Genomic DNA, 18,116 nt, shown 5'->3' on the forward strand with positions numbered 1-18,116 from the left:
GTGTGTGTGTGTGTATCTGCTGCAAGGCTGTAGAAACCCTCCACTGTGTATAATGTTTGTGTCTGTAAGTGTGCATTGTGTGTGTGTGTGTGTGTGTGTGTGTGTGTGTGTGTGGCTAATCTTGTGATGTAGTGTGTGTGCATTTGCTGCAGGGTAGAAACCCTCCACTGTGTATAATGTATGTGTCTGTATGTGTGCAATGTGTGTGTGTGTGTGTGTGTGTGTGTGTGTGTGTGTGTGTGTACCTGGTCTCCTCCCCAGTGTATTTGTCAGTGGTGTACACCATCTCATTGTGCAGTGCAATCAGGTAGCTGACGAGGGCGGTGGAACAAAGGCCTAGTCCTTGTCGCCGTGGCAACAGCACTTGCAGGTCACTGTTCATGTCCAGGTCTTTCTCACAGAAGTTGGGAGGCAGCTGGATCTCACCTACACACACACACACACACACACACACACACACACACACACACACACACACACACACACACACACACACACTCGTACGTGTCAACACCGAAGCTCAAGGCACAAATTCTGCAATTGGGTGAGAACACATCTAAAAGTATGACATATCTATTTACCATTGGTGGCTAAAGATAATCGAAGTTGGTTCCATGTCTTCAGGAAGATGGATATGCGTTTCTCGTACCAGGCAGCTGTGTGATAAAGTGAAAGAGAGACTGGTTTTAGGACCCCGAAGAGATTCAGTAGGTTCAGTACAATCCCCCAGTGACTGAGCTTGTTTAAGCACCTCGTCTCTGGTCTTGAAGGAACTTTGAGATGGTTCCCACTGTCAGGTCTGGGGAGTTTTGGAACTTCTTCACCAGGTCCCGCTGCAGTACGAGGATGTCTGGCAGGAACCTCACCAATCGCAACTCCGGTTCCTAACCAATCACAGTGGTCAATGTCAGTCCCTTTCAGATATCAACTCCATTTTCTTCAACGAAATGTTAGTGACATATGCTTCATACATCTGGTTAATTGCTATGTATATACTGTAGCAATGAGAAAGTGTGTGCATGTGTTTCTGTGTGTGTGTGTGTGTGTGTGTGTGATGTGTGTGTGTGTGTGTGTGTGTGTGTGTGTGTGTGTGTGTGTGTGTGTGTGTGTGTGTGTGTGTGTGTGTGTGTGTGTGTGTGCGCGTGTGTGTGTCAGCTGTGTGTGTAGATAGATAGATAGATAGATAGATAGATACTTTATTGATCCCCAAGGGGAATCAATAGGGGGTGTATGGTCTGCTCCCTCACCCTCTGCAGGAACCTCCAGAGCAGGGGCAGCGTGTGTGTGATCTCTGTGTGTGTGTGTGTGTGCATGTGTGTGTGTCAGCTGTGCGTGTGTGGTCTCTCTGTGTGTGTGTGTGTGTGTATGGTCTGCTCCCCTCACCCTCTGCAGGAACCTCCAGAGCAGGGGCAGCGTGTGTGTGTGTGCGTGCGTGTGTGTGTATGCGTGTGTGTGTCAGCTGTGCGTGTGTGGTCTGCTCCCCTCAACCTCTGCAGGAACCTCCAGAGCAGGGGCAGCGTGTGTGTGTGTGTGTGTGTGTGTGTGTGTGTGAGTGCTCCCTCACCCTCTGCAGGAACCTCCAGAGCAGGGGCAGCGTGTGCGTGCGTGTGTGTGTGTGTGTGTGTGAGTGCTCCCTCACCCTCTGCAGGAACCTCCAGAGCAGGGGCAGCGTGTGCGTGCGTGTGTGTGTGTGTGTGTGTGTGAGTGCTCCCTCACCCTCTGCAGGAACCTCCAGAGCAGGGGCAGCGTGTGTGTGTGTGCGCGCGTGTGTGTGTGTGCGTGTGTGCGTGTGTGTGTGTGTGAGTGCTCCCTCACCCTCTGCAGGAACCTCCAGAGCAGGGGCAGCGTGTCTCGTCCGTCCTGCTGCTCCACGATGTGGGCGAGCGTGGCGAGCGAGAGGCGCTCCCTGCAGCTCCAGACGGCCGGGCCGTGCACGCCCGAGTCCCGCGGCAGCGCGCGCAGGAAGAGCCGCGGGTCCCCGAAGGTCACGCGCATCACCGGGTTGCAGCTCACGCGCTCGTCCTCCCGCAGCAGCACCCCCACCTCCTGCAGACGCCTGTCCAGGTGCTGCACAGAGAGAGAGAGGGGGGGGGGGGGGAGGGAGAGGGAGAGAAAGGGAGAAAGAGAGGGAGAAACAGGGGGCGAGAGAGAGAGAGAGGGGGAGAGAGTGGGAGAGGGGAGGAGAGAGAGAGAGAGAGAGAGGGAAACAGAGGAAGAGAGAGGGAGAGGGGGGTAGAGAGAGAGAGGGGGGGGAGGGGGAGAGGGAGGGGGAGAGGGAGAGAAAGGAAGAAAGAGAGGGAGAAACAGGGGGCGAGAGAGAGAGAGAGGGGGAGAGAGCGGTAGAGGGGAGGAGAGAGAGAGAGAGGGGGAGAGAGCGGTAGAGGGGAGGAGAGAGAGAGAGAGAGAGAGAGGGAAACAGAGGAAGAGAGAGGGAGAGGGGGGTAGAGAGAAAGAAAGAGATGGAGAGAGTGAAAGGGAGAAAACATATTTAATTCATCTCCACGCTCTGGAGCCATGAGCATCTATATACCGGCCATACTGCCGCAAGACATAGTCACCACAAGCAGCACCACTGCGGAAATATTTCATCTGTTCATATAGGTAGCCTATACATTATTTATTAGTCTATCTTGTCATCAATGTTTCTGTGTAACTTGTGTAGGCTACTTGTTGCCCCAGGGCTCCCTTGTAAAAGAGATTTAATTATCTCAATGGGTTATCACCTGGTAAAATAAAGGATAAATAAAATAAATAAATAGGTTGAAAGAGTATGGGCTGGTGGTTGTCTTTTGCGGAGTGTGTACCTTCAGCTGGGGACTGATGATGTTGTTGGCCACAGCAGTCTCCCATTCGTTACGTGCTTCTTTAGTGGAGAGACGAGGGTCGTAGTTTGCAGGCCCTAAGTAACACAGGGACACATTTGAATTAGATTTCCACCAGCTATGAGGCTTGCATGATCACAATAGAAAATGACATAATTTAGCAGGAATGGAAAAACTGGCTCCAATTTATCCACCCATGACAGTTCTGCATATCTGCAGGAACCTGAATGGAAACTTTGACTAGGCCCTTTTTCCTACTCGATAAAGTGGGTAAACTGCTAAGGGCATGAATATGGCAAACACCAGAGGATGTTTAATACCTGACATGCATAAGAACAGTATGTGTGGGTGTGCGTGTTGGTGTATGTGTGTACAGTATGTGTGTGTGTGTGTGTGTGTGTGTGTGTACAGTATGTGTGTGTGTGTGTGTGTGTGTGTGTAGTATGTGTGTGTGTGTGTGTGTGTGTGTGTGTACAGTATGTGTGTGTGTGTGTGTGTGTGTGTGTGTGTGTGTGTGTCTCCTCACAGGCTGCTGGTGGGGGCTCTAGCAGGGCGTTGACGATGAGGTGTGCGCACGTGATGGTGTCGTCCGCTCCCTTCCCCAGCGCTCGTGTCAGCTGCAGCAGGTCCATCTGCAGGTGAGCCCTCACAAAAGCACTGCAGTCCGGCACGGCCGGAGAGATGAGCGCTGCCAGAGCCTGCACACACAGAGCAACGGTCAGGGAGACAGGCAGAGAGGAGGAGAGAGAGAGAGACAGGTGAGGAGAGAGACAGGTGAGGAGAGAGAGGATAGGGGAGAAGAGAGAAAGAGAGAGAGAGAGAGAGAGAGAGGAGATGGCCAAAGAGAGAGGGAGACACACATAGACAGAACAACAGGGGGAGATGGCCAGAGAGAGAAAGAAATAGTTCTAAATAATACATCATTCTTACTATTATTAGCTAGTTGCTCTAAACAGGCAGGAGAGAGAGAGAGAGAGAGAGAGAGAGAGAGAGAGAGAGAGAGAGAGAGAGAGAGAGAGAGAGAGAGAGAGAGGAGATGGCCAAAGAGACAGGGAGATACACATAGGCAGAACAACAGGGGGAGATATGGCCAGAGAGAGAGAAATAGTTCTAAATAATACATCATTCTTACTATTATTAGCTAGTTGCTCTAAACAGACAGGCGAGGAGAGAGAGAGAGAGAGGAGATGGCCAAAGAGAGAGGGAGATACACATAGGCAGAACAACGGAAAGAAATGGCCATAGAGAGAAAGAAATAGTTCTGAATAATGCATCATTCTTACTATTATTAGCTAGTTGCTCTAAATGTATGTACAGTGCCTATAGAAAGTCATCATACCCTTTTGAAATAGTTACTTTTTTTGTCTTACAGCCTGAAATCAAAACCCATTTTAAAAAAAATCTTTTCCAGTTTTATTAACAAATTTAGCTGTACAACATCAAAATAATGAAAGAAAAGTAAACAGTTCTGAAAATTAATCAAAAAATAAAAACTAGAATAACAGGGTTGGAAAAGTCATCATACCCCTGACTTAATACTTTGTAAAGCTTCCTTTTGCTTTCATTACAGCCATAAATCTGTTTGGATATATCTATTATAGCTTTGCACACCTAGATAGGGGAATATTTGCCCAATTTTCCGTGCAGAAATGTTAAAATTTAGTCAAATTCTGTAGGGAATGGCGATGGACTGCTCTCTTCAAGTCAATCCACAGATTTTCTATAGGATTTAAGTCAGGGCTCTGACTTTGCCACTCAAGGATATTCACCATCCTATCCTTAGGCCACTGCTTTGTTCTTTTGGAAGTATATGTTTAGGATTATTGTCGTGTTGGAAGGCGAATGACCTCCCCATCCTCAGCTGTCTAGGAGAGGGACGCAGGTTTTCCTTAAGAATTTGGGTGTACTTGGCAGCATCCACTTTCCCTTCTATCCTGACCAATTGCCCAGTTCCCGCTGAAAAGAAACATCCCCACAACATAATGTTGCCCCCACCATGCTTCACACTAGGTATGGTGTGTTTTGGGTGGTGTACTGTGTTGGTTTTCGCCAAACATTGCGCTTGGAGTTCAGTGCAAAAACACATCTGGAATATTCTGTCACCATGTGGAAAAAGCTTTTATGGTCAGATGAGACTAAGATCGAACTTTTTGGAGACTAAGATTGAAGTTTTTGGACTGAGCTCCAGGCGCTAACCAAACACAGTATACACACCCAAACACACCCAAAACACACCATACCTACTGCGAAGCATGGTGGGGGCAACATTATGTTGTGGGGATGTTTCTCTTCAGTGGGGACTGGGCAATTGGTCAGGATAGGAGGGAAAATGGATGCTGCCAAGTACACCCAAATGATTGAGGAAAACCTGCAGCCCCCATGCTAGACAGCTGAATATGGGCAGGTCATTCGCCTTCCAACACGGCAATGGTCCTAAACATACTGCCAAAAGAACAAAGTAGTGGCTTGAGGATAGGATGGTGAATATCCTTGAGTGGCAAAGTCAGAGCCCTGACTTAAATCCTATAGAAAATCTGTGGATTGACTTGAAGAGAGCAGTCCATCGCCATTCCCTACAGAATTTGACTAAATTTTAACATTTCTGCACGGAAAATTGGGCAAATATTCCCCTATCTAGGTGTGCAAAGCTATAATAGAGACATATCCAAACAGATTGATGGCTGTAATGAAAGCAAAAGGAAGCGTTACAAAGTATTAAGTCAGGGGTATGATGACTTTTCCAACCCTGTTATTCTACTTTTTAATTTTTTATTAATTTTCAGAACTGCTGGCTTTATTTTTCATTATTTTGATGTTGTACAGCTAAATTTGTTAATGAAACTGGAAAAGATTTTTTTTTAAATGGGTTTTGATTTCAGGCTGTAAGACAAAAAAAAGTAACTATTTCAAAAGGGTATGATGACTTTCTATAGGCACTGTATGTGTACATGTGTGTCAAAAAGAGACAGAGAGAGAGAGAAAGAAAGAGAGCAAGAGAGAGAGAGAAATAAAGAAAGAAAAGGGAGAGATTGTGTTGGGGATAAATCCAAGTCTTTAGTCTGTATATTGTGCTGATGGACTTCTAAGCGGTTGTGTGTGTGTTCTATACCTGTGTGCAATTGGTGGGATATATCCCATTAAACAAAAGTGTCGTGGCACACTCGGAACTTCAAGATATTTTAAGAATCATAGGATATATTCCATACCTGTGTGTTATTGGTGGGATATATCCCATACCTGTGTGTTATTGGTGGGATATATCCCATACCTGTGTGTTATTGGTGGGATATATCCCATACCTGTGTATTATTGGTGGGATATATTCCATACCTGTGTGTTATTGGTGGGATATATCCCATACCTGTGTGTTATTGGTGGGATATATCCCATACCTGTGTGCTATTGGTGGGATATATCCCATACCTGTGTGTTATTGGTGGGATATATTCCATACCTGTGTGCTATTGGTGGGATATATCCCATACCTGTGCGTTATTGGTGGGATATATTCCATACCTGTGTGCTATTGGTGGCATATATCCCATACCTGTGCGTTATTGGTGGGATATATTCCATACCTGTGCGTTATTGGTGGGATATATCCCATACCTGTGCGCTATTGGTGGGATATATTCCATACCTGTGCGTTATTGGTGGGATATATTCCATACCTGTGTGCTATTGGTGGCATATATCCCATACCTGTGCGTTATTGGTGGGATATATTCCATACCTGTGCGTTATTGGTGGGATATATCCCATACCTGTGTGCTATTGGTGGGATATATTCCATACCTGTGCGTTATTGGTGGGATATATTCCATACCTGTGTGTTATTGGTGGGATATATTCCATACCTGTGCGCTATTGGTGGGATATATCCCATACCTGTGTGTTATTGGTGGGATATATTCCATACCTGTGCGTTATTGGTGGGATATATTCCATACCTGTGCGCTATTGGTGGGATATATCCCATACCTGTGTGCTATTGGTGGGATATATCCCATACCTGTGCGCTATTGGTGGGATATATCCCATACCTGTGCGCTATTGGTGGGATATATCCCATACCTGTGTGTTATTGGTGGGATATATTCCATACCTGTGTGCTATTGGTGGGATATATCCCATACCTGTGTGTTATTGGTGGGATATATTCCATACCTGTGTGCTATTGGTGGGATATATTCCATACCTGTGTGTTATTGGTGGGATATATTCCATACCTGTGTGTTATTGGTGGCTCCCAGCATCATGGTGGCGTGTGTGAGGAGACGGACCAGGGTGAAGGGGGCGGGACTCATGTTCTTGGTGTCCTGCATGTCCGGTTGATCCCTGCGACCTGGGTCACCCAGGATGTGTCCTGCCCTTGTGCGATCGCCCCTAGATAGATGAACACGCGCACGCGCACGCGCACACACACACACACACACACACACACACACACACACACATGCACATGCACATTACATAAACAGCAGTGGTGAAGAGTACATTCAACCAAGCAATAGTGTAATAAAAGCAACTCACTGAGGCACAGTGGCGGTGAAGCCTGGGACAGGCAAGTGATTCTGTCCTCCGATGTTCGCATTACAATCTGGGCATCGGCTCACCTGCATGGGCTGACCGCACTAAAGGGGACAGACCAGTCATAAGGCAGGAATTACACATCAACATCAGAGCATCAGCCTCAAACACACAACAGTCATGATCAATGTTAAGATCAGGATTATACCACTGCTTGGTCAAATTTCCTATTGTGATGCGCTATTTGGAACGTGCATTATTTTTCGATACACGCACGGCTATGAAGTAATTCCTTTTTTTGGACTCATCACGCTTGAATATTAATTCGCCAATTATTCCGCCTGCGGCGTCGGGACCTTATTACCACCAGAGAGGGTTAAAGCGGAGCGAGAGGCGCAACCGTTCGATCATTTCCGCGTTCTGTCTTCGCAAAGGGGAGGGGGGCTAAATCCCCCTTTAAGCAGACCTGTTAACATTCGAACAGAACTGCTTGTCAATCTGACAGAGACCGATATCCCACTATGACGTCTTTGCGACACGCCTCTTTAAGCAGACAGGAACTGTTCGAATTTTTCTTCCATAGAGATGCATTATGTTGCTCTATCTTGTCAGCAATTAAGGATCTTTGTTACCACTTTGAACGTGCATTATTTCCTATAAACGCACGGCGCGTTGTTGATTATCCCTTACATAATCACTCAAGATGTAAAGTAAAAAAAAATAGTTATTTACATTTACACCTAGTGCCACCCCTGATTGGGAGGCATGCCCAGGGCACACAAAGCACAGCGACTGTGAAGCTCACCAATCAGAATTTCTGTGTCCCTCACGCACTACGGACACCCACCAACCAGAAGTGGCACAGAAATGTGACAAAATTACCTGTGCAAATTATTTTTTATCTTTTGCGATTGGGTTATTGTGTTGGTTCATATTGCAATAATTGTGCAACCCAAGTGTGCAGGGCAGTGTTTGAAACCTAAAATAGGCAATCGCATGGAGAAAGCCTATTGTAGCCGCACCTGCCTGAAGAGTGGTAAAATGTTATCACTTGGAGTGTTGTATTGTGGTAGCCTACTTTATGTCATGTAGAATAGGCCTGTAAACCTAGGCTGAAATTTGATCTGCAGTGTTAATGGTCGTGTAACTAGGCTAGTTACCTCCATATGACCCCGCGAGAAACCTTTTCTTAAATGTATCTGATGTAATAGACTGATATCAATTTGGGTGCGGCCGGGTCAGGTGTCGATTTTATTTAATGCGGGTCGGGTCGGGTGCGGAATTTAACTAGCTCTGCTGTGTCGGGTCGGGTGCCGCTCTAAACATGATGGATACAGGCAGGTGGCGATTTTTAAAAATTGGACTCATGCAGGAGGAGTGTTGGGAGTGCGCCACTGAACGTACCTCGCCCACAGTGCAGGGGTGTCCGTTGGGGCAGACTAGAGAAAGAAGAGAGAAAACGAGTGAACACATGTGGAGGGGAACCTTCTTTTTTTAAGCACCTCCATGTTAAAGAAACAGATATGGCTTCAGTACTTACAGTACCACTGCAGCTGCCCCAAAGCCTGCTGGGCCACATGAAGCATGTCATCGGGCATGGTGGGGATGAAGGCTGCCTGCACAAACACAGACCAACACGCCTTCACTTTCACAACAAGTTCACATGCATTGTGTGCTCTCAAATAACTACCAGGTGTGTTCTCTGTTTAAAAACATGCTATGAATGGATAGATAGATAGATGGATAGATAGATAAATAGATAGATAGATAGAGATAGATAGGTAGACAGATAGATCAATCAGTCAATCAATCAATCAATCAATCAATCAATAAATGTACTTTATTTTACTTCCTCAAGTCTATGTGTGAATCACAAACATATGTGTGGGATGATACAGGACTGTTGGTTTGGCAGTGTGTGGTGGTATATCGCATGCAAACCTGCATATCGTTGGGGGTGAGAGCGAGCTGCTTGAGGGGAGACAGCACCCCATGGTGGCCACAGAGGAGAACTGCAGCCAGGTGCACACACAGCTCAGAGACCATGTGCTCGGCTCCGGAGGATCCAGCACGGACGCTCAGCGCTCCCAGTTGGTTCTTCAGCAGTCCGACAGCAAACGCCTTCTGCTCTGGACTGGCCAGCAGGCCACACTGCGCTACGAAGTCCTCCAGAGCCTGTAATTGCTGAGAGGAGCACATATCCCAACTGTGAACCATGCTCTTGTTTAACTACTGTATGCTGTCCACACTGTACAATATGCCATAATGTCTATACTGTTAACATTTTGAGCACTTTTAGTTAGATTTTAACTCCATTTTGTTGTCTCTGTACTTGCACTCTGAACAATGACAATTAAATTGAATGTAATCTAATCTAATCTAATCTAATCTTAAAGGGATAATCCGGAGTGAAATGCACTTTAGATCAATTTTTCGGACTATTGGGAGTACATACGTTGAGTTGACACCAAAATCATGTCATTCGGATGTATTTTGAAAAAGTTCAAGTTCACCGTTTTTAGCCAAAACTCGTTAGCCTGGAAGTGACCGGGGCAAGTCCTTTCGCCGCTACAAAACGCTATTTTTATACCTCTTCTACTGTTCCAACCAACACTACACTTACGTGGTAGTGAGTAGAGGGTCCCTAAAGCCAAACCGAAGTATCCCCACGTCTTTATGTGGTCGGATAGAGAGTCCAGAATGAATTTAATCGAGTCCGTACCTTTCCGGAAATGTTATTAAAATGTTGTTAACAGGTTGCTAGCTGCAGCAGCGACATTTCCGGAAAGGTACTGACTCGATTAAATTCATTCCGAAAGGACTTGCCCCGGTCACTTCCAGGCTAACGAGTTTTGGCTAAAAACGGTGAACTCGAACATTCTCAAAATACATCCGAATGACATGATTTTGGTGTCAACTCAACGTATGTACTCCCAATAGTCCGAAAAATTTATCTAAAGTGCATTTCACTCCGGATTATCCCTTTAAGGAGAAGAGTCAGAGAAACTCCTGAATGTGATAAGCAATGTTGGAATCAGAGAAGCATAAGCGGATGAAAAATAACTTAATTAAGAAATGTATTGAAAATGTTAAGGTATAAGAAGCGCCATTCACCTGTAAATGAATAGCTATAGCCAGATCCATAGAAAGAGTTACGACACTCTTTGATGTCACCACCACAAGATAAAAATAGTTTCAAAAAGCCTGTGCCGAATGGCTGTATCGCAGCAGGTTGGGGTTGGGTTGTATTTCTGATGCTGGAGGGCGTAATCTAGTCACTAGCTACAGACCAAGTGGGTGAGTTTTTCAGTTCCAAAACAGTCTCCATAACCCAGAAACGGGCACAGAGAAGCTTTTCTTCTCTCTTCTCTTCTTCTCCTCTCTTATGGGAGTGTGGCCACCCTGTTTTCTCCACTGGCTACAGCGCAAGAGTGAGAGTGTGTGTATGCGTGTGTGTTACCTTCTGGGTCGGGTGCTGGTTTGCGTTGTTTGCTCTGTAGAGACAGGTGACTTCTCTGAAGAGTGCCAGAAGCAGGAACACACTCCTCTTCAGTGGAGGATTTCTGCAGCCCTGCAGCAGATACACAAACACACACACACAATCAAAAGATCAGTCACACACACACACACACACACACACACACACACACACACACACACACACACACACACACACACACACACACACACACACAGACAGACAGACAGACAGACACAGACACAGACACACACACAATGTCTTACATCGCAGGCCTCTTGTATCCTCTCCACCCTTCCCTCCATCATGGCTTTGGCGATGGCGTCCCTGATGCTCTTATAGTCACCTTCACAGACCAGGAACAGATCCATCTGCCCTCCCTCCTGAGTCTGAGCGCGCACACACACACACACACACACACACACACACAAACAAACACACACCAGTGTTATACACATCCCCAGAACACATCGGCAACACCAACTACACAATGGATCATCACAGTCATCAACTTCAAATCATGATGTACTGTATACAGCCATACTAGTTACCATTCATATCGTTGTTATCGTCACAGACCATTCAAATAGCCCTTGATTAACTGTGATGAAATTTATGACAATAATAGCGATAACTTTTGTGTGGACACCCAATGGGTGTAACGCTAGCTGTAGCTACCACATTACATGTTAAGTTGTACCCTGTAGGATGGAATATTCCAGATGAGGCTATTTTGTTTCTTTGATAAAAGTTACTTTGTTATAAAGACTACAGCATTAGCCAATCATCATTGTTTTTGTCTTGGAATGGCACGCACCAGTTAAGGCCGTTTATGCACATAGCCTTTGCTAAACGTATGAAGTTCTCTGTTAAAGTTGTCTGAATTTGCTCCACCTTTTGCCCATCTAAATTGTTAAAATGTAGAAATGTATTTAATTTATCCTTCATCACAGAAACTCGTTGTAGCCTAAGCCTACAGTTGAACACAGTAGCCCACGTCTATTCTTACACACGCAAAAACGGAAAACATGCTGCTACATTGCTATGCTAACTTTCTCGTTTTTCACTTGTTTTGAGTATTTAATTTGCAGTTTCAGCTATCCCACCTGTGACATCCATATCTTTCCAGCTGACATTGCCGCACCTGCGCTTGCACACACTTTCACTTTAGAATGGCGCAAATGACAGAGGGATGAGAGCCGTGAACATACTGTAAGTTTCAAAATAAAAGCGATATTCGTTTCTGACGAGACGCAGATTTTCCCCAATATCATGTTCTCTACGGAAACGAATTGACGTTACGGTATCCAAAAAATGATTGTGAAAGGAATTGAAGACTTTGCAAACGAAATTCAATACTTGATTTGAAAATATTAAATATAATACTTTTCAATACTTTTAAGACCTGACACAACCTGACAATCTGACACATGCGCGCACGCACACGCACGACCCTGAGCCTACCTGCTGTAGGACCTCTTCAGGGAACATCCAGTGGAGTTCGTTTACGTTCAGCAGCATCTGAACAAACTCGACCCCATGGCGGCTGCGGATCTTACGGATGAGGTAGACACGGTACCAGTCATTCTTGCTGAGCACACACACATTCCTCACGGCAGCTAGGAAAGACACTACCACTGCTGGAGGCTGCGCTGGTCGTCCTGCTAACACAGGTGTGTACACACACACACACACACACACACACACACACACACACACAAATATAGTACATCTTTACACAAATATATGAACTCTAGACCGTAGACACTGTTGAGCCCTTGTGAGGACCCCAGCATGATCAGGCTTTAAGGAATAAAGCAAGGCTAAGTTGGCCACTGGCTTGAATGCTTTACAAATAGTCTAAGCAGACACAGCCAAAATAGGTTCAAATATTACATACTCAGTATGTGTGTACCAGGACGTCAGAATAATTAATCTAGGAAAATTACTGAATACAAATGATCATTTTTCATTTTGAATATCACATCTGACCAATATGATCCTATTATTTTTGACTGAGTGAGCACAGCAATAATTACAAGTGTAATTAGGCCACTGCCAATTGTGCGTGTGTGAGTGTGTGTGTGTGTGTGTGTGTGCACGCGCTGGTTACCTGCAGCTGTGTAACGGTCACCGATGAGCTGTGCTGCAATGTCCAGACAGAGGCGAAGACGGGACAGCTGCTGCAGCAGCTCAATGCACACGGTCTGGGCAGACGCCGACGCAGACGCAGGCCTCGACTGCAGGAAGTCACGCAGGAAGACGCTCTCCTCCTGCAGACCCACCTGCTGTTCCTTTTCCGAACGCCACTGCATCCTGTCAAACATGGAGTCCTGACACACACACACACATTTAAAATTCCATATACATGCATGCAGAGTTGTATGTTTTGTTAGTATTCAGGCTTTCAGGCCAACTGGAATAACAGACCTGCCAACCTTGAAAGAATTTTATGAGTACTAACGCCCCCCCCCCCCCGCCCCCCCCCCCCCCCCCCGACGATGACGCCCAAATTTCGGACCCCCGGTCGGATCCTCCAACTTACATTCAAGACTCTATTTAAGACCTTTTCTATACCACTTTGAATGAAGTTCCATACCAACTTGTTATCCGTTCGCCACTTATACAGCACAAAGTGTATGGGCTACAACCAAGGTAGCCTGGTAGCCTACTTTGGTGGCACTGTATGTGTATACAGTATGTGTACGTGTGTGTGTCTGTGTGTGTGTCTGTGTGTGTGTCTGTGTGTGTGTCTGTGTGTGTGTCTGTCTGTGTGTCTGTCTGTGTGTCTGTCTGTGTGTCTGTCTGTGTGTCTGTCTGTGTGTCTGTCTGTGTGTCTGTCTGTGTGTCTGTCTGTGTGTGTGTCTGTGTCTGTGTGTGTGTCTGTGTGTGTGTCTGTGTGTGTGGATGGGTGGAGGGGTGCATGGAGGGGTGCATATCAATTAAAGAATATCATACAAATTACATATAAAGGCTACTCTTCACATGAAATATAATGTGGGTGTGTGCAATCTACAAAAGTCTTTTTTTTAAATTTGAACATGGTTCAGGCCTTAAAACAAAGACAATATCTGAGCCTGAATTATCAGGCTTTTGAAGAGGTCATAGGCCTTATGGAAACCTATTAGCATATCCTACTGAAGTAAGTATGACAAGATAGGCTATTGGAACAAATCAGAACCTAAACTAGCCTACATTAAGCTTGCATTTGTAAAGTTGATCTGAAATGTTTAACCTGCAGCCTAAGCTACTTGCAGATTATTTTGCTTAACTAACAATGTTGTGAAAACAGTATTCATTCACATTGCATGTTAAACTGTGCCCTGTAGTGTAGGAAGGAATATTCCAGATGCTTTGCTTTTGTAGAATGACACATGCCAGTTAAGGAGCAATTCATCTTTTATTTACATAGCCTTTGATATACTGATGAAGTTCTCTGTTAAAGTTGTCTGAATTCGCTCCACCGTTTACACCATAAATTGTTCAAAATGAATGAATTCTTCATCACAGAATCTCGTTGTAGCCTATGCTACGTCTATTTTTACATAACTCAAGACGGCAACATAAGGTTAGCGGTCTTGTAGTGATAACGTTTGCAATATTAGAAGAAAACACGCTGCAACACTGCTATACTAATTCACTCGTTTTGAATATAATTGTCAAAGTTTAACTATACCAGCTGTGACACCCCTGTCCTCTGACATGTCAGACGCACCTGCGCTTGCACACACTTTCACTTTAGAATGGCGTGACTGAGGGATGAGAACCGCGAACACAAGTTGCAAAATAAAAGCGTGTTTGTTTATTTTCGGAATAGACGCATATTTTCCCTTTGGGATCTGCAATAGCACGGTCTCTACCGAAATTAATTGACTACTTAGTTGTACTAAGACCTTGTGAATTATATCTATGGCTGTGGCTCTGTAGCGCAGAATCAACTTCACTGACAACTTCACTGACACACACTGACGAAATGCGAGATCAAACGAAATGCGTAGTTTAGAGCATGGAATCGTACCAGCGTACTAGGAGGTCAAAATGCGTGCCCGCTACGCAAAATGCGTACATGTTGGCAGGTCTGGAATAACATAAACAGTACACAGACAAAAATGTACAAATTCTCTCTCTACACACACGCACGCACGCACACTTACCTCCAGGCAGTTGATGTAGAGCGAGTAGAGCTCTGATTTGTCCGTCTCCTCCAAGATTCTACTACTCTCCACAGCAGACAGGTGCTGTTGCAGGTACATCTTCACATCATCAAAACTACAGAGGGCAAAACACACCAGGTCAACACACCCATTCTGATGTAGAGTGGGGAGAAGATGCTGCTGATACATGGGTGAGGCTGGACAGGGCTGGGCAGGGCTGGGCAGGGCTGGTGTACCTGTATTTAAGGAGGAGCTTCAGCACCACAGAGCGCACCACGGGGTTTTGGTCCACAGACTCGTCAAATGGAGACAGAGCCTTTGTGAGAATGGGCTGCTTACCTGAGAGCAAAAAAGACATGGACACACACACACGCACGCATACGCACACACACACACACACACACACACACACACACAGATATCAGTATTAGTGGTCGAACGATCACTGTATTAGTATTAGTTATTCTAAATTGTTCTATGACAGTTGGATGTGTGTGTGTGTGTGTGTGTGTGTGTGTGTGTGTGTGTGTGTGTGTGTGTGTGTGTGTGTGTGTGTGTGTGTGTGTGTGATGTCTCACGTCCGACGGCTTGCAGGGTCCCGGCCTCCACCATGAGGAAGGAGAGCAGGTGCAGGATGACCTCTTGGGACGGCGGGGTGTCATGGCCGAAGCACACGCTGGACACCAGAGCGATGAAGAAGCCGTTGCAGCGCTGCCTGAACTGGGCGTTGCATGTGATCAGGGCCCTGTCCAGAGACAACACATCCGTCAGTGTGTTACCATGCAATAGAATGGGAAACACACCTTCACAGTACAATTGGTGTTGGCATCAGCTATTCATACTTTGCATGTGACGTCACAACTACTGGCTGGTGGGCAAGGACATAATTCTCCAGTAAACTAATCAAGGATCTTGCCAGGATGTCACTAGTTTCACTATACGAAAGTTGCCGTTTTGAGGTGAAAACAGATAGTTGTACTTCACTTTGTGTCTTGAATTTCCCCTTGGGGATCAGTAAAGTATCTATCTATCTATCTTGTGTATAGCTACAAACATGCAACCATTAGCCATTACTGTCAGCGTTTCTTACCTGCCAGTAGTCAAGTAACTGCAAAGTATGAATTCATGGGTTTCATCAGGTCCCTTTCCACAGGTGTATTAATCAAGCAGCATGCAGTCTGCATTCATAATCTAGGTGCTTGATTTTATACACCTGTGGAAAGGGAGCTGATGAAACTTATGGGAAGAACAGTCTCAGCAAGTGTTGCGCAAGTGACAAATGGCAAGCTGTACATAGTGTTCTTGCTCAAAACTTCAATCATCTGCCACACCTTTGCTGCCATGTTTGGACTTTGCAGTCTCATCTTGGCAGTTTAGCACACACCCTTGTTTCCATAATGTATGTTTGGACTCATAAACCCTTCTGCCACAGTTTCGAACTTGGGAGATTTAGGCCACTGATACTACATTGATAATTCCTTAACAACATTAAAAAATGAGCAAAGCTTGTTAGTCCTTTTGCCTATGAGCATGCATCATGTTCATGTGTGTGTGTCTGGTGTGAGTGAATGTGTGAGTGAGTGGACTTTGTACCGGATCTCCTCAGAAGGCTGCAGTCTGAAGTCATCAGGGACCTGATTCATGCACAGGGGGCAGTACATCTGTCCAGGGATGAGCCACTGGCGAATACAGGCCATGCAGTAGATGTGGTCACAGGGGAGGGCCAGGGGGTCCTTGGGGTCGGCCATACACACCGGGCACAGCTGCACCCCAAACCTGCAGTTTGGACAGAGCAGGGTGGAGCAGATGGGTTAGGGAAGTCTGGTAGCATTAGGAGTTAGCATGCTAGCAAATGTGGGGACTTGGAAATGGATCTGGAGTATTAGAGATTCAAACTGGACATTTCTCTAAAGGTGCAGTACTGCACACTAACATCTTAATGTTGGCCTATTAATCAAAGACACAACATATGGCTATGTTACATATGGCTCATCTTCAGGTGCAATATCTGTGCTCCCCTGATATATACACACATGGGCAACATCTGTGTGATATTTATCATTTATATTTTACAATGAGCTTAAAATTACTATGCTGAAGGTCTGGCTTCCTCAAAGCCTTATATCAACAGGAGTTATATCAACATGAACAAAGTACAGAGACCGAGAGCATAAATCAGAGGTGTGTATGATACTGACTCTCCCAGGGCACTGCTGTGTGATAGTGGCCGTCCCAGAGCTTTGTTGGTGTGTGTGTGTGTGTGTGTGTGTGTGTGTGTGTGTGTGTGTGGTAGTGGCCATCCAAGGGCTTTGCTGGTATATGTATGTGTGTGTGTGTGTGTGTGTGTGTGTGTGTGTGTGTGTGTTAGTGGCCGTCCCAGGGCTTTGCTGGTGAGTGCAGCCAGTGGGGAGGGCGGGGAGACCCACCTGAAGATGCGCTCCACGGCGCCATCTTTGCACTCCTTCAGGATCACCAGCACCGCCTCAAACGGCTGCTGCTGCTTCAGATCGGGGTTCTTTTCCAGAACCTTCCAAACACACACAGAACGCAACACAGAGGATGAATACAACACACAGAACAGAACGTAAATACGACACGCAGACACCCTGTAGCCCCGATAGCATGCTTTCTAAAAATAAAGAAAGAGAGAAGATACAACTCCACCCACACCTACGCACAGACACACACTGACCTGTCCGAGTTTTTTGGTGCCTTCCACCAGTAGAGGAGCGAGGTTCTGGTCCACACTCTGGATCCCCAGCAGCATGTTCTCCACAAACAGAGAAAGAGAGAAGATGCGGCTCCACCCACGTCTACACACACACACACACACACAAACACACACACACACACACACACACACACACACACACACACACACACACACGAAAAGACAAACCTTTCATTGGTTGACATCCAAACAGAAAAAAACAACAACTCCCCAGTGACACCTGAACAACTTCACACATTTGTGAATTACTGGTAGGGGTGCAACGGATCATCATTGATCCGTGATCCGTTCGGATCAGTATCTTCGGTTCGGCACACACATGATCCGCGGATTGATTTATAATAATTATTAATAACAATGTCCGTGTGTTCTTTTGAAGTAGGCTAACATGCTTGTCCACA

General features: G+C 45.8%; 1 protein-coding gene across 1 annotated transcript in view; it reads right to left on the bottom strand.

Moving 5' to 3' along the window:
* rnf213a (ring finger protein 213a) overlaps positions 1-18,116 on the bottom strand; it is a 50,853-nt gene that overhangs the window by 4,405 nt on the left and 28,332 nt on the right. Inside the window, exons 41-61 of the mRNA XM_062531544.1 lie at positions 17,677-17,797; positions 17,411-17,511; positions 16,578-16,760; positions 15,563-15,729; positions 15,221-15,323; positions 14,985-15,099; positions 12,944-13,163; positions 12,295-12,494; positions 11,097-11,219; positions 10,813-10,923; positions 9,294-9,536; positions 8,893-8,968; positions 8,757-8,791; positions 7,356-7,456; positions 7,052-7,208; positions 3,349-3,520; positions 2,805-2,899; positions 1,816-2,067; positions 752-884; positions 582-656; positions 246-426 (exon numbers count right to left, since the gene is read on the bottom strand). Of these exons, the coding sequence (XP_062387528.1) occupies positions 246-426; positions 582-656; positions 752-884; positions 1,816-2,067; positions 2,805-2,899; positions 3,349-3,520; positions 7,052-7,208; positions 7,356-7,456; positions 8,757-8,791; positions 8,893-8,968; positions 9,294-9,536; positions 10,813-10,923; positions 11,097-11,219; positions 12,295-12,494; positions 12,944-13,163; positions 14,985-15,099; positions 15,221-15,323; positions 15,563-15,729; positions 16,578-16,760; positions 17,411-17,511; positions 17,677-17,797 (2,964 nt within the window). The remainder of the gene's footprint in view (positions 1-245; positions 427-581; positions 657-751; positions 885-1,815; positions 2,068-2,804; positions 2,900-3,348; positions 3,521-7,051; positions 7,209-7,355; positions 7,457-8,756; positions 8,792-8,892; positions 8,969-9,293; positions 9,537-10,812; positions 10,924-11,096; positions 11,220-12,294; positions 12,495-12,943; positions 13,164-14,984; positions 15,100-15,220; positions 15,324-15,562; positions 15,730-16,577; positions 16,761-17,410; positions 17,512-17,676; positions 17,798-18,116) is intronic.

Source organism: Sardina pilchardus, chromosome 3 (genome assembly GCF_963854185.1).
Source record: "Sardina pilchardus chromosome 3, fSarPil1.1, whole genome shotgun sequence".
NCBI lineage: Eukaryota > Metazoa > Chordata > Actinopteri > Clupeiformes > Clupeidae > Sardina > Sardina pilchardus.